The sequence below is a fragment of the Chaetodon trifascialis genome, chromosome 13, assembly GCF_039877785.1.
Source record: "Chaetodon trifascialis isolate fChaTrf1 chromosome 13, fChaTrf1.hap1, whole genome shotgun sequence".
In the NCBI taxonomy this organism is placed as follows: domain Eukaryota; kingdom Metazoa; phylum Chordata; class Actinopteri; order Chaetodontiformes; family Chaetodontidae; genus Chaetodon; species Chaetodon trifascialis.
The window spans coordinates 13,036,704-13,053,406 of record NC_092068.1 but is presented as its reverse complement, the minus strand read 5'-3'; the positions used below and the strand labels follow the sequence as shown (position 1 = coordinate 13,053,406).

At 39.8% G+C, this 16,703-nt stretch overlaps 1 protein-coding gene across 1 annotated transcript in view; it reads right to left on the bottom strand.

Moving 5' to 3' along the window:
- The window catches only part of eys (eyes shut homolog), a 142,898-nt gene that overhangs the window by 43,190 nt on the left and 83,005 nt on the right, over positions 1–16,703 (bottom strand). The window contains exons 36-39 of the mRNA XM_070977284.1: positions 14,201–14,351; positions 13,959–14,071; positions 13,604–13,860; positions 4,969–5,133 (exon numbers count right to left, since the gene is read on the bottom strand). Of these exons, the coding sequence (XP_070833385.1) occupies positions 4,969–5,133; positions 13,604–13,860; positions 13,959–14,071; positions 14,201–14,351 (686 nt within the window). The remainder of the gene's footprint in view (positions 1–4,968; positions 5,134–13,603; positions 13,861–13,958; positions 14,072–14,200; positions 14,352–16,703) is intronic.

The window sequence follows — 16,703 nt, the reverse complement described above, 5'->3', positions numbered from 1 at the left end:
CTTGAATAGTGTCTTCTAAATATTCCAAAATACAAAACACTGAATTCAACAACAAATGATTAATAGGCTAGTGTAAGCAGACATATAATGGCCACACTTACATTTGAAGGGAGAAACGCTTGAATGTTTTATTGAAAAGCTCCTACACCGAATTGGAAACTCTTAAATTTTTGATCACTCTCATTAGGTATCTGTGTCTAACATACACACAGACAACTCCATAGACGACTACCATTGTCTATGTGTATTTAAGGCTTAGCTGGTTGACCTTTCAAGTGTACCAACCATATATAAAACACTAATTTAGAGTCCTTTAGGCTCTGTGAGCTGGCTAATTAATAGCTCCTTTTAACACAAAGATTTAAGTCTTTGGTGGAACCCTCAGCAGCCATTACGGGAGGCCAATGTCAGCCCAGAAAGAGAAATGTCAAGCTACTATGACTCTAAGGAATACAAGACTGTTTTATAGTACAGTAAAACCACCAAAACTTTTAAGTGTATTTGCACACTGGCTTACAATGTTAAAGGGAAATAACAGATCTCAGTGAGTTCTTCCAGCTGCCTGTTAAAAATGCTGATGTACTAGAACAAATTAATACAACATTTAATACATTAGAAATGACTTGCTTGAAATTGCGTGCAGTGTCACTAACATCACATTTTGGGTTTTTTGGGAAGCATGTTGCCCCCCTGGGTTTGAGCTTACTGCTCACCATCAAAAATAACTGCAGTTATTAGAGGCCAGAAAATCTAGATTTTGATGAAAGCAGGGGAAGCGCAGGTGAACCCTGCTGTATTGCAATGTTTTAAAAGGTCTGTAAATGCAAATGAGAGGCCATGAACCTGTAGACAATGTCACAGATAAGCGGGTGATCTAGGTTACACCAGAAAGATGAATGTTGTGATGTCAGTGCCAGGTTAGTGCAGAATAAATCACCTGCGATCGCCACACAATGCATGGCGACTTGCTGCACCTCACTTGCTGGGGTGTCACATGCTGTTTCACTATTTCCAAAATAATGGCAGAGATGTGTTCTGTTTATGGTTTCAAAGTTGCAAAAGGAGAAGTGGTGAGCCTTCATGTGTTACCCAAGGATCCAAAAATCCGAGAGCCAAACTGTGGCCTGCAGTAGCCTTTTTTCATGGCACCGTTTTATGATAAAACTTCAGGCCCAGTGCTGTTCCATCCATTTATCCTGGAGACACAGCAAGTACGAGCCAACATATTGGTCAATCAGTGAGCTTATTTTTGTTGTGTTTTGTCCGTTGACTGTCCAAACAACTCCGCAGTGTGCTAGATAATGTTAGCCAACATTAGCCTGCCAAGTTACATGATGATTCATATCAAATGCTGACAGGACACTTTATACTGCTTGGGGGTGTTGATGAAGAAAGTGATGGCAAACATTCGTCAAACAGTTTGTCTGACAGCTGAGCTGCAGATGAGGTCTGTGTTTGATGAGCAGAGTCAAAGCTGCAGGCAAGCAGTGGAGGGGTGGGTGGAGACGGAGGCGGGGACTACTTAGAACCTCGCATAAAACATGAAGGCAAAGGTAAAGAGTTACGACTCGGCCAATGTAAGGCATGAAGGGATTTTCTTCATGGAAAAAACTTCTTAATATACAATTCTGATGAACATAGGTGAGTTTTTAGAGGTGTAACCAATGCTGTGAGAAACTTTAACATATGCACCCATACGCTGAACAGATGCACTGTATAATACACACAAAGGCGGATAAATCTAGCTCAGTTCTCATGGGTCAGCTTTCTCAAGCCCTAAAAAATTACCACAAATTTACTGACTCCTCTCCTCCCAAAACAATACACTATTGTTATAAGGGTCTACTCAGTGGCTGTCAGACTTACCTATCCACATCTGTAACAAAAGAGACTGTGTATGTGTGCACGTGCAGGTGTGGGAACAAAAGGAGTGGGCAGGAGGTAGATGTACAATGTAGAGCTCACGGTAGACGTAAAGGGTCAGCCCACTGCTCGCTCAGTGACCAACCGGGTCCCGCCTTCTTATGAGGATTCCTTTGTTCGCTTTTAGGTTATAGCTCAGATCATCAGCAGCACAACAAAACTCACAGCTCACAGCTCTTCACAAAAGCAAGGCTATGTGCTGTCCTTCACCACACTTTTCCCTTTTCTCCCATTCTTTCTTAATCACGCGACACGTGGCCTTATTCACAAGATGACTTTATGACGTGGTTGAAAGGACTTTTACAAAAAGCATCCTATGAATGTCCTTGACTGCATGAACGGACCTGCGCCTACAGTCATGGAAAAAGTTATTAGACCACCCTTGTTTTCTTCAATTTCTTGTTCATTTTAATGCCTGGACAAATATAGTGATAACAACAAAAATAGCTTATAAGAGTTTAATTTAAAAGCTGATATCTAGCCATTTTCTATGGTTTTCTTGATAATAACCAAAATCACTGAAGTTCTTACATCAATAGCTATGGCATTGTACTGCCAAAAACAGTGCTTTTAGGCTTTCCATGTTTTCTTTTCTGCCTGTTAGTCACATGACACACACAGGAGTTAGCCCTGTATGTGACCTGGTTCATTCGCCCTTCACACAATTGCATTTGCCCTGCTCCACCCATACTGAAACAACCCCAGATCATCACTGACCCACTCCCATGTTTTACTGTAGGGGCAAGACAGTCTGGTTTGTAGGCTTCTCCAGGCTTCCTCCTAACCAGCAAGTTGGCTGGAGTAGGCATCAACTCAAAATTGGATTCATCACTGAAAAGAACCTTAGCCCAATCATCAACAGTCTGATCCTTGTGATCCCTAGCAAAGAGTAACGGGGCCCTCCTCTGCCTTTCATTGATGAAGGGCTTTTCCTTGCCCTGTGTGACTTCAGACCAGCTTCAAGAAGTTGGTTTCGAACTGTCCTTGCTGAACAAGTCACATTTCTCAACAGTGCCTACTCATTTTTAAGGTCCCTGGAGGTTTGACGACGATTCCTGACACAGGAACGGATGAGTGCACGGTCCTCTTGTGGGGCATAAAGATGTTTCCTGCCTCGACCAGCTGGCAATTTGGTAGTACCAGGTTCGGCTTGCTTTTTCTTGGTGTAATGAACGGCTGTCTTGGAGATCTTTAGTTTTTTGGCTACCTGTCTCTCACTCAATTTACCAATTTCCAGCAGTGCCAAGATGGCTGCCTTTGTGGCTTCACATAATTATTTTGTTTTAAGCATTATGTGAGAGCTGGCAGCTTCTGAGTTGTGCTACGGCTTGAATGTAAGCAGGAAACCACTCGAGGCCTTTGCATGTGCAGTGCTGCTTATGACATGAAATGGCCTCACACACCCTGGGAATACAATTAAGCTTAAGCATGTCAAATAGGACATAAAGTATCACGGAATCAGCTGCATTTTTTGTCGTGTTCATTGTATTCTTCAGGTAATATACCTTTAGTGGTATCAGGCATTAAAATGAACAAGAAATTGAAGAAAACAAGGGTGCACTAATATCTTTTTCCATGACCGTAAGTTGCAGCCATGAGAAAAGCTGGTCAGATTCTCTTAAAGACAAACATGAGTCTCAGTGCTTCCTTGCCTTTCTCCTGTAGCCTTGGAAACACACGACCCACCTCTGTGTCCCAAAGTTCCCTCCAACCAAGAGATGACTCATGGTGCTGGTGACTTCTTTCTATCTGTCCTGCAGTTTTTATGATTAATGTTTGGGATTGATGAGAACATGTATTCTATAAAAATTATACTGAAACACCACAGGCAGTTGGTTTAATTCACTCTTTTACTCATCTCTTGTGTAATCCTCCTCGACACTGTGAATATGTTATTGAACTTGAATCCGTCCAGCTTTCATTCAGTGGCTTCTTGTCTTTTCTTCCTGCCTTTTCTATACCACCGTAGCTGTTGCTAAGCATCCTCCTCACAAGCACTCGGAAAGAGTATCATATTTCCAACATCTCAATAAAGTCAGAGGCTGATTAACACAGCACAGCCGCATTCATCATTTCTGCATTATGGGTGATTGAAACAGAAGAGGCTGAGAGCAATAACAATACTGAGTAGAAGCATGTCAGTAATAGAAGTTTTGCACTCGACATGGATTGGCAGCACAGTGTAGACTAGCTTCTCTGTGTTGAGGGGCTCGCATCACTTTAGAGCACATATTTGTTTTCTGCGAGTAAATTCAAATCTAGCTGTGCTGGAAATATCTTAATATGGCATCAGAGACATCATTTAGCCCACAGCTTGTTGAACATCAAATATTTGTTTTCAAGTTTGACATTTTGAGAAACATGCTTAATTATTTTCTTGCCAAGAGTTAGATAAGAACAAGGATGGTACTTTTCATGTCTGCGCAGTTAGATGAAGCTACAAACAGCAGCTTATCTTTGCATGAAGAGGAGGGCGGGGGCTACGAGCATTGTAAAAGCAGCAAGCTGTGCTGTTCAGGTGGGGTATGTGCTTAGATAATTCTTGGCAAGGTGCAGTGACTTTGTGGAGTCTTGCCATCACTGAGTGGTTATAAGGCAACCACCACTGACTCCAGGAAGTGACTGCACCCGGCCAAGAAATACTCTGACACATACCATAACATGTTAATAACTGAGCTTTAGAGGAGCTAGTAGGTAGGGTTTGTTATATGCATATTATATTATATATATTTATACATGTATATTCTGCAAAATGTTGAACTGTTTGTTTCATTAAAAGCTGTTGTTAAGAGAAAATGTGATGCATCCAGTCATTGCAAATACAGCAACATATTAACCACTAAAAATAGTATTATGTAAAGCACTAGAAGATGATGGCTTGCGCTGTAGCTTAAACAAAATAAGACAAGTCTTCTGCAATCACAAGGCCAAAATGTAAAGAAAAATGTGCATTAAAAACATATGCTTTCCAAGCTTTGCCTGTGCTTGCTTTTGCAGTTTTTTTGGTGCTTTTTAACGTTCGTGATAAGAAGAGATTGTACTCACTGTAGAGGATCGTGCCCTGTGTTGATCTTGTTTTCACTGTCAAATGGAGAATAACAGCAGTGTCCTTGAGATTATTACTCGCACCAGAAGGCTGGAAAAGGGATGCAAGAGGCTGCAGTTCCAAATAAGACGTCCCATCGAACGAGGGGATATACACTGTGGTGTCTAAAAACAAAAACAAACACAAAGTGATGAAACGCATTTAGAAAAGCAGAGGAGTAAAATCCTATTACTCAATTTATTCACATTTGTACTAATTACATTTATATACAAATGAAGAACAGCCAATCTAGTAAAAGCAATGTCCTACAGTGTTTTTTCTTTTAGTCAAGAGAGGAGCAAGAATTGGCTGGTGTATGCCAGCACTGCACTGATAGCTTGCCTGTAAGCAAAGTCAGCAGGGTCTTGTCAGGACTATGTTCTAGTGTGTTATTTCCCACTGGATGAAAAAGGAGTATGACTTTAAGGAGAGGTAGAGGAGGTACCAGCTCAGGTCATCAACCCCACAAGCCAGTGATGATCTGTTGGCTTTTACACAAAGGACGCAGTACACCTGCTGGATAGCTTGCTGTTCAGGTGCATGACAGTCAAGTCAAAATAGGCCACCCCGTCCTTAGCTCAGGGGATACTACTCTCAGAGTCCAGCTCTCAAGGAAAGCTGCGTTTTTTTTCTCAGCTGAGACCTGAGAGAAGATATAGCAAAAACTTTTCATTGTAAGAGAAATATGAATATCCTCTCATGGCTCTTGTGTTCACTTTTTTTGGAGCTTTGATGTCTGATCAAATGGATTCTTAAAGCAGACCTGTGAATGACTGACAACATTTAGAACAGACTCGACAGTCAAAGAAAAGCAATATGAGGAATTCTGATAAAGATGTGACATATAGTCGTGAACTTAAAGTTGGAAGTTTCCATGATTGGCTTAATGGTGGCAACGGTAGAGAGCTGAGGTTCAAGAAACGTGGTTTCAGCTGTTAAGACATCTAAATATCATAACTCAGTGTACAGGTTCATATACTGTGATTATGTGAAATCGCGTTAAGGCTTGTTCCAGTAGGAAACGGGCGACTGTGTTTCATCGTGTTGCTTCAAGATTCAATAGAAGAAAATCAAAGTACAATTTTGCTCTGCAGTTTTGTCACCTACTATTGGACAGTCAAAGAAGAGACGACTACGCTGCTGCTCTTCTTCTGTAATTCACTATTAGACTGCTTGATCTGTGAGTCAGACACTCCTGGTGGACAGTGGCGCAGTGGGTTTATTTATGGCAGCAGGGACAACACAATTCCTGAGTATCAGTCATTCATGTCAACAGGCGATTCTGAAAATGGCCTTAATGAGGCTAAGAAAAGGAGCCCAGCTATACAGTAAGTGAAAATATAAACAAGGTGAATTGCAAGGTGTGACAGTAAGGACTGCACTGTAGCCTGTGGGCAAACAACATGCAGACGTGGTCCAGTTTAATGATCAGTTACAAGACCAACACCTGAGAGGAGTCTCTGGTCGTACCGTTTCTCAAATGGTCATAATCTTGTTACTTTGCCTGTGTGCTCTGCCACTTTCCAATGCTTGCTCTTTTCCTGACCCATCACAACAGATGACTCCTCTGAGATGTGCAGAGAATTATGTGGAGCAGACATGAAAGCCAATACTTCAAATTACAAAGAGAAAATAAAAAACTGTTTCTTTTGTTGTGGAAGGAGCAGTTTCCTTGGGCTGAAAATGATGAATCAATCCTGTAATATTTGTTGGCAATTTCTGAGTAAGGCAGATTGAGCTGGCTCATTTTTAAAGGCACCAGCAATTACAGCAAACACACACTAGATGCCCACAAAGAGAGTTGGCAGCACCTAGCCAGTGTGTTGGCAAAGCAGGAAGCCGACAACCCCTCATCAGGTCCCATTAATGTCAAACACAAAAACAGAAAAGCTCAACACCCTAAAAATGTCTTTGTTGTTTGCTTTTTTAAAAGTTATTTGTTATTTCTCCTCACTACATTATACAGGAAAGATTCTCGCTGGCTTTATCTATGAAAATATTACCTGCACCAGGGGACATATTTTTCATATTTTATAATTTTTGTGAAAATTAGACCCATCAAATGTAATCACAGTAAATAAAGTACCTGCTGTTGTCGTTTTGCTGTTGAATATTGCTGGAAGTGCACAAATAAATTGTATTTATGTTGTTTAAAAAGAATATGAGTTACTAGTGGAGCAAAAGGTAAATGCGAAATATCAAAAAAAAGTGAATCTGGACACAACTAATTTGAGAAAAACAGCTTTTGAAATAGCTGACACCAGAACAAAATGACACCTTAAATGAGAAAAAAAGAGTGCCCACTCTTATTTGGATTGATGTCGTGGTTCAGTAAAAGTTGTTGAAAAGACATAACTGGGACAAAACTGCGCTCTCAACTTTCATTTTATCATTCCTCTATGGCCAACATCCTACATCACAGCTTCAAATGTGCGAGAAGTAAGGACATAAGGTAATGAGCTGTAGAAGGAGGTCATGATCAATACAGACCAAGTCTGAATAATTTGCTGCCTCGCTGCGTTCGTCTCTTTTGCCTGCCTCCTTACCTTGCGGCCATTTACTCCGTAACTAATTTTTGTGGTCACTTAGCTTTCAACTGAATGCTTACATACTTGACAGAATGTCTTTGGCAAGGTCTACGACCTACTGTGTCTTCTTTGAAGAGACAATTTATCATAGCTTAAAACTGTGACATACTCAGATGAACTGGCTTTATCTTGACAAAAGCTGTCTTATGGTTGGCTACTTGATATCAAATACTCACTCAACCACCAGGCACTGGCCTGGATTACGGCACACACCACCAGAGGTGCAGCCCATGGATCCACACATAAGAGAGCAAGACTCATAGCTCACACACATTGAGTTTCTTATGCACAGGCTGCACATAAGATACCTACTCAATTTGACAGACAAGAATGTCTGAAAGCTGCTTCGGATTCATAGTTTTCATGTCCTAAAAAGAAAACACAAACTATATGATTTTAGTGATTATTTGCTCATACATGAAAAATAAACAGGTAAACAGGTTCAGGTTCAGGTGATGATTGGGTATGAAAGGGGCATCCTGGAAAGGCTCACTCATTCACAAGTGAGGATGAAGCGAGGTTCACCACTTTGTGATAAATATAAAGGGTTTTACCACATGGGCTTGGAAACACTTCGTAAAACTGTCAACGGTAAACACATTTTGTTTGCAAATGACTGAATTCTGTTTTTCATTTATGTTTTACACAGCGTCCCAGCTTTCTTGGAAATGGGATTGTATAATTAATTTATACGACAATGTGAAAATAATGTGACAATGTGAAAGGAACTGCTCCTTGTGATGAACCCACAGACAATTATCAGCTGAATCTGCAGCTCCTCTCGGTCTAACTGAGCTTTATAACGAGATTCTGCTCATTATTTAGCCGTCCAGCTCCCAACTTCTCCATTTTGTTCGCTCTCACTGTCTCATAGCTTCATTTTTACCCACAGCTCGCTGTTGTTTCCTGCGAAAAAGCTCTAACAACCAACTGTACATTACCTGGTCAGTCCCAAACAGCAGGCAGACACATTTAGCAAGCAGCTGGTGGACATAGTGCAGAATTTAGCAGCTCAAGAGCCAGATATTTATCTCTGGAAGTGGTAGAGACCCAAAAAACCAGAGCTAAAAGAGAGTGAATATTGAACATACATTCATCAGATGACCAGAAATAAAACTCTAATCCTGATGTTGCTTTGTAACTGCTCAGTACCAAAAGTAATAGTACACATGATGCAAAACGGCCCATATTATTATTATATACCTGTATAATACTGTAGGATTATTATTATTTATAATGCATTTAGCGGTGCTTAAACACTGTAGTTGATCAAGGTGAAGTTAACTGTAACTAATTTACATACTGCTTGGTTTAAACTAAACTAAACTAAACTAAACTACAGCAGTACATTTTGTTTAATTAGATTTAATAATCTTAATCGTCATTGTATGTTTTGTATGAAAAACTTCAATCTGCAAAGTAACTATAGCTGACAGTATTAGTAGCATACTTGTACTTATTTTACTATAAGTACAAGTATAGTAGTAGAGTAAAAAGCACCAAGTAGCAAAAAAGTGGAAATACAAGTGGTGGAGGAAGTGGAAGTACAAGTATCTCAAAGGTTTATTAAGGTACAACACTTCAGTAAAAGCACTTTGTTACGTTTAACCACTGCAGCTACACATATATACTTACATTCTCCCCCCTATGCGTCCATGTACAATGCAGAGCCATGCAGACATATGCATGCATGTGCACAGTTGAGTACATCTATTGCTTTTACTGCTTTTATCTGGAAGCTGTCTGACCCATTTGCTCAATTGCTTTAATGTGTTTGTAAAAGCCTAAGCAGCAGTGGGGGCTACAAAATTAGCTTCAGCTATATCCTCTTTATTCATCACATCTGTTTCATTTCCTCTTCCTATGAACCAATTTTATCTGTATGCTCCATGTTAAATGAATAAACAATCAATAAAACATACTTCTATAATACTGGTTTTCAAAATATTGTGGCACTTATATACCCATGACAGGTTAGTGCAAGTTTTTCCCATTCTGATCCAAGGCTATAAGGATAGAAGATGCTGCACAGATTCTAACACCTTAACGAGTCTGTCATCTGTGATTTCTGGCTATAGAAATTAAATTGACTTGACTATATCCCAAATCATTATTTTTTCTTTTATGTTCAGCCTGGGAGAGTGCGTATACATCTACACTGTACTCTTCATGAACTGTTAAGTCAAATCATCAACTATGAGGCATTAAGCACATTATAGCTTCTTGAACAATTATATAAGAGGCTGCAAAAACCCATGTGCATCGTGATATTTCTCTTAGTTACACACTGTATGACATGTCAGCATTTCATCTAGGACACAAACAAGTCTGCATCATTAGTCATCGGGTAGGGTGACGTATCTATAATTAGCTGAGAGCAGGGGTGACTTGCTTTATTCTTCTCTTGTGTCTATTCTTAATTCAACAAGATGTGAGGACAAGGTTGTCACCCAGCAAAGTTGCTGTAGCACTACACACTCACAGACTTTGTCAGCATATAAACAGCCTCCGGACTCCGTCTGCGGGCTATCAGAACTAGTGTGGCAAAGCACATCGCTGGATGGGTGCTCATATGAGATTGCACTCTGTTAAACCTGAGAGACTGAACTGCTTTTGAGGAGGAGCAATTCCTCAAACTCAGCAGAAATGACTCTAAAAGGCCACTGCCGGTATTTAAAGGAAAAGTTTATGTGTGACAAGTTGAAGAATAAGCAGGAGCTGACTTTATGGTCATGGAGGGAAAAGGCTGAGGGTAAATCCCATTACTTTTCTTCAAAAAATGATTGATTGGAAAAAAAGCAAAAGTAAAAATACACATTTGTGAGAATGCATTAGCAAATCAAGCATAACATCTGATTACTTTCACGGGTGTGGTGGTGCAAATTTACTCTATATATTGAGTTATTATGCATCATTACATCACACAGTCAGGTTAAAATGCATATCTGGGCAAACAAGGTTAATTTCCAGTAGGAAAGGTTAGCCTTAAGCTGCACATTATCACACAGACCATGTGTCCATGCAGGCATATGCAGTGATATTTTGTGGCACACCAGCAGTTACCATTCTATAAACCTGAAAGCTGATGAGAAATAAATGAATGAATAAATGACTGAATGAATCAATGAATGAGTCATATTATTCTCTCCTAGCAGTTTAGAAGTTGGCCAAAACACCTTTAATAACTGGCTTAGCAAAGCAGCGTCACTGTCATGTAAGCGGAGGGGGGCGCCGCTTTCTTCGACATAGCTGTCTCCCACGGGAAAAACAAATGAGAGTGAAGTCTTAAAAATAGCATAATTTTTGTTACAATGCCTGGAGAGACAAATGACATTTCAGTGGATTACTTAAACACCTGCAAATTAGCATTTTTAGAACACATGGCAGAGGTGTCAAATAAAGGTGTCAGGTGAACAGAGGCTGCTCAAACCACGTTAATAACTGTTAACATCAACTTTGGGCTCATTCTGTCAGATTCCCATATATTGTGTAAATACAAGGTTAAACTATGAATCTAAATTATGTTCAAGGGCTGTGAAAGTGAAGATCAATCAACTTTGTCATTACTGAAACTCTTTGTAATGCAAATTTGCATTGCTCAAAATATTCCCCAGGCTTAAAATGTAAAGCACATATGACATTTGGTGGCTGCTGTCAAGCAGAACTCCTTATTTGAAACCAATGCCTGAAAGTATTGTTTGGGCAATGCTCTACCAGCCACTACCACTAGTGTACTATGTTAATAGAGTTCCAGTTGAAATTCATTCATTTTTGAAGCAATTAATATCAGAACTTAATTTCAGACCAGGATAGGATTTTGTTGCATAGCAAATGAAGTTATCATTACCTCCATGAGTTGTTTGAAAATGCTGTTTGGCATTGTTTTAAATGTTTTCTACTGTCTTGTTTCAAAACATAAATTTTATAAAATGGTCTGAATTCTGCACTTCATGGTTAGAAACAGCTTTGTATTATAATGCGGAGCTAATTTGTCCTTATATAGTATGGAGAAATCTAATTTGATTCACTCTTAGAGGAGAAAAAGCCTTTAAGGTAAGGACTAAGTGGTGTATTTGGCAGATGAACTGCTATTCTAGCCAATTTTAGCTGCGCAGCAGCATGGATGTATACAGTAGATGCTGCATTCAGACCCCTGCATTCATTTTGCTCCGAGGTTCAGACCTGTTCAAAGGAAAAATGATGATTATATGATTTTGATGATTTGATGATTTCGTGCTATTATTGGACGTTTTAACATGCCAGCAGGGAATAAAATTTGACAGATGAGAAGTTCTTCTACAGTATTTTACTGTTAGAAATGTGATGAATTTGGTTTGTCACAAGAAGTAATCCTTAAGCTAACTTACATTTGTATTGTTCATCTCTCTTGTATGAGCATGCTACTGTGAGTCATTTATTTTGAGTTGTTAACAACTGTATGATTATTTTATCAGAGTGTGTAAGTGTTACACTGCAACTCTGAACAACGCTGCTGTTTATAGGCTAGACAACATGTGGCTTAAAATGGAAATGAGCAAAATGTGTGAATTTTTCCCTGAAATGTAATTAAAATCAGATCTGTGAAGCCTGCGACAAGTTTACCTCATCTTTTAACGTTAGTGTTTGTTGTAAGTACATCATTTTTATAATGTCTTGATTTCTTTTCCAAAATTAAGAACAAATTAGCATCATGGCAGCTGTTTTCAATGCAGTACGACAAAAGACTAGAAAGTATATATATGGAGTTCAAGTTGATCTGAAATATTAAAGGAATATTACTGTTTATATGTACATAAGATAAAGTATTTTAGCACTGCAATGCATGTCTGGCATTTATGAAAAGTGGTTTAAAATTTACTCTGTTGTGATGATTTTCAGTAGGGATAGACCTCCTGCCTCCATAGGCTTACAAGAGGTGCAGCTTTGCCAGACCAATCACATAACCTGTAACCTGGGTAGAATTTAGCTAAAAATCCTAATATGCTGGTGTTTTTGGTTTGAATGCCAAATACTCCACATGTGGAGAAGCCCAAAGCTTGACAGTCCTGCTGTGCAACTCTCAGTTTGAGATCATTTGCATCCCAGTCGTAATCACCTGTACCAAAATCCTCCTACTTAGCAAGAGACAGGTGAAACAAATGCACATACCACAGCTAATTTAACACATGTAACTGGAATCAACATATTCAATCTATATCTTTTAATCCACGATGGAGGATTAACCATGTAGCTAGTGTATGGGAGTGACTGTAGCTATCATAACACACCATCTGAATTGTCTCTCACTTGTGAGCTGCTTGGCTTGCCTTATCAAGCACACGAGCAATTAATTCACAACTCTAGCGCGACGGCTGTTGTCGCTAACACAGAATGACTACAACAGCAAAATACAAGAAGCTGTTGTCTACACTGTCAGAGCACATCACGCATGGCAATATAGGCAGAAAGGGATGTCAGTACCTACATCATAGAGTAAGGTGCACAGAGGAGAAATCTGCAAAGGAGAAACTCCTTAGTACGCCTGTCTAGCACTGCGGTCTCCTTAATATTGGCGTCGTAGTGGTTCGTACAAAATAATTATTTTTGGTGGAGTTAGGGGTGAGAGCTTTAGCTGAAGGTTGAGCAAGTGCTGCAAGGTCGCTTTCTCATTCTCAATGAGCGTCGGAGGTGAACATGGACACACAGCGATGGTTCAAGCTGCTTATACGGATCTTTCATTTCATTAATCATATCCTGAATAATTCACATCACTCAAAATTCCTATTGCAGCCGACTCTATTCTCCCTCATAGTGAAACCTATTAGCCAAAGAGGCTCAGCATATATTAACCAACATAATTTGTTGGCTGGCTCCTGATGATACCACTGCGGAGGTCACAGTACAGTAGGTTTTTTAAGCTTTTACTATGTGTGTGTGTGTGTGTGTGTGTGTGTGTGTGTGTGTGTGTTATAAATCAAAATCACATATACAAACTGTCAGCTAAAAACAAAACAAAATCAAAGCTTACCTTTCTCACAAAAAGTTCCAGTAAAATGAAGCGGGCAGTGACAGGAAGGCAGAGCTCCAGCAGGCAGCTGCAGCTGATGACATGTTCCTCCGTTGCGGCAGAGACCGTCACGGCAAACTTGTGGTTCTTGCAGAGATTGTTCTGGTGTTTGTGTGGGAGCTGCCATTGCTGTTGTGTTCACCCTGTCAGAGGTGGTTGATTGAGTCGTCAAACTAGAAGAAGTTGTTGTGGGGGCTTCTGTGGCATACGAAGTATATCTATAAAATTGAACAAAAGTTTGCCTGGTTAAGTGGATCAAAAACCCAAAGAAATGAGAGACAAATTAATTTGGAAGAAGAGATCCTGATGTTTTTACCTGCATTGGTCTATGTTGCTGCCGGCAATGGCGTCAGATGTGTAAAAGCTCCTCACTTTATTTATTTCAATTATTTCAATGCAGCCAGTGTAGTTGTGGAAAGGCTTCGCTCTCTAAGGGAAAAAACAATTCATCAATTCATTACGCAATTCATTGTTTTTAATGGTAGATATTATGCGACATTCATGTAACATTTAAGCACATATGTCCTAATGATTTCAACAGGCAGGTGTAAGTCTTACCTGATTGGGTAGATGTTGTTGCGGCAGACCACCTGTGAAGACGTGGTTTATCCTTTGTATCATGTGTCCTAACCAGTAATTGCTGGCTGCACTTTTGATTTTCTCATGACCAGAAAGAGTTAGCTCTGCTTCACAGGGAGTCAGGTACTGTCTGTAAATGAGTATGAATCATTATTGTTTTCACATGAGCACACGCATCACTGTTGTCTCTCTTTGGACAGCTTCACTAAACAAAATTTAATAAATCTAAATGTATTCCTTCAAGTTAAAAAGGTGCGAAGCTTTGATAAGAAAATTATTTATCCCCATAGAAACCAAAGTTTCTATGGCTTCATCAAGAAAAGAGAAGGATTTTCAAACCATTAGACTACAGGGAAAATGCCTTTAAGATGAGCTGCTGCAAAGGAGAACAGCAACAATCTTGCAGATAATATGAATTGGTCAATGCATTGCCATTAACTTTAGAAAACTCTAGTAGTATTGATATATAAACACTTGGCATGTGAAGATCAGAAATCTTAATAGTCATCTGAGAAGTAAAGTGAAATCGAACGCTGAGATTTAAAAACAGAGGTAAACACATGGAATTGTTTTGTTTACTCTGTTAATACACTCATTAACCACAGACCTTTTCTGAGACACTCCTGCTAAAGTCCACTTTGTTTTCTCTAGATATATTTTGTGCCTTCACGCAACTATTTTGGACCCACCCCACAGCCATTCACAGATTTCAAAAACCAATTCTCCACTTTGAAACAACAGGGGAGAGCAGATAATTACCTAAGTGCAGATTCTGGACTAACCGTTTGCAGCTTGAGGGTACTTGGGCCACAGATGCACAGTCTCCTCTCCAGTGTCTCCTGATACCCCTTGTTCCCCGAGTGGAAGTTAGGAGGTCCATGAAGCAATCTAGTCTGATTTGTTAAGCCTGTACTTTGCAGGCTGTTGCATATGCCGGCAAAACACTCGGGGCACTAACTCCGAGCTGCATAAGTCCTTCCTCTAGAGCCAGCGTGGAGAAGCGGTTAATTTAGAAGCAGTCTGCCAGAGCGGCCTGGCCAGCAGCCAGAGGGCACTGTGCTCACTGTCCTTGAGAAGTCAGCCCCACTGGGTTTCTATTTAACATATTGAAAAGCGTCTTTGACGGGAAGATATATTAAAAGTCTATAATGAGTTAGGCGGTGACGTTGAGGATGGCCATGGTGTTGTAGCTCTGGGTCAAATCAGACAAAGATGGACGGACTCGGCCATCAGACAATTACAAAGAATTTGCTTTGTGACACCACAAACCATTTTTCCATACTCCCAACCCTCTAGTTATGACAGCTCTCTTTCTTGCAATGTCTCCAAGGGGTTGGTACAGAACATTATGATTGATTCATACTGCTGTTGTATTTTTCTTGCAGACAAAAAAAAAAAAAAACAGGGGGTGGAGCCTCATAGCCCTTAAAGCTGATAGGCCTTTCCAGATGCACTTGCATATTTAGGGCAGTGCAGCTTTGTGCCAAGAAATATGAGGCAACCTTCCCACTAAGCTTTGTTTCGACAGGAAATAATTTGCTCACCTTTGGCACAGTACATTCATAATGACCTTCAGTACTTTACCTCTTATCTGTTTTAAAATCTTGAGAAAAACCTTAATTCATTTCTTAGTTGGTCTCTCTATCTCAGGCTTTTAGATCAGTGCAACAAAAGAGAGAAGTGCAAAAATCATTATCTCTACCCAAACAGAACTTCTGCTAAAAAGTGATGAAAAGGCCTCTCTGCATTTAAGCAGAGAGTATAGGGACTTAATTTAACATTAAGTAAACTGATTTGATACGAGTTGAACATTAGCCACTTTATTTCAGCTTCCTGCTCATACATAATAAACTTTGTGTCTTGAAACTAAACCACAATCTTTCTCATGTCAGAATATAATGGAGAGGGCTGGCAGCGAGACTGCACATGGGCTTAGGAACAATATAACTAAAGGGGCCACAGCCTCACTTTAAATCATTTAAACATTGATTTTGTGCTCGGCTCTTGCTTGTTAATCTTTTCGTAATGAAAAACTGCAAATGAAGACTTTAGAACAGCCAATAAAACATGGTCAGTGATCACTAATGCATTTTAATAGGCACATTCTGACGTTTGTTTTAGTTCTTTAAAATGGTGAGCCCATTTGCCCATTTGTAATAAAATCTAAATTCTCAGTCTGGTGATTCCTGCCAATTACATATCTTCCCCCACTATTAGTTACAACCCCCCCCCCCCCCCCCCCCGCCCCCCCCAAAAAAGAAAAAAAAAATTGTCACACTTGAAATGAAGGGATAACCAAGGATAAAGTTAATACCACCTGAGGTGCAAAGACTATTTGAACAAAACTTGCATATTATGAAGTAGCTTATCATGGGTGTGTCTCTTCATTCTCAATAGAAAACATGGTCTCGCCTGTGACAGATACATAAAATACTGCATCTTGGCTTGTCTTTATTAATACACCCTGCAAATTAAAAGCTGT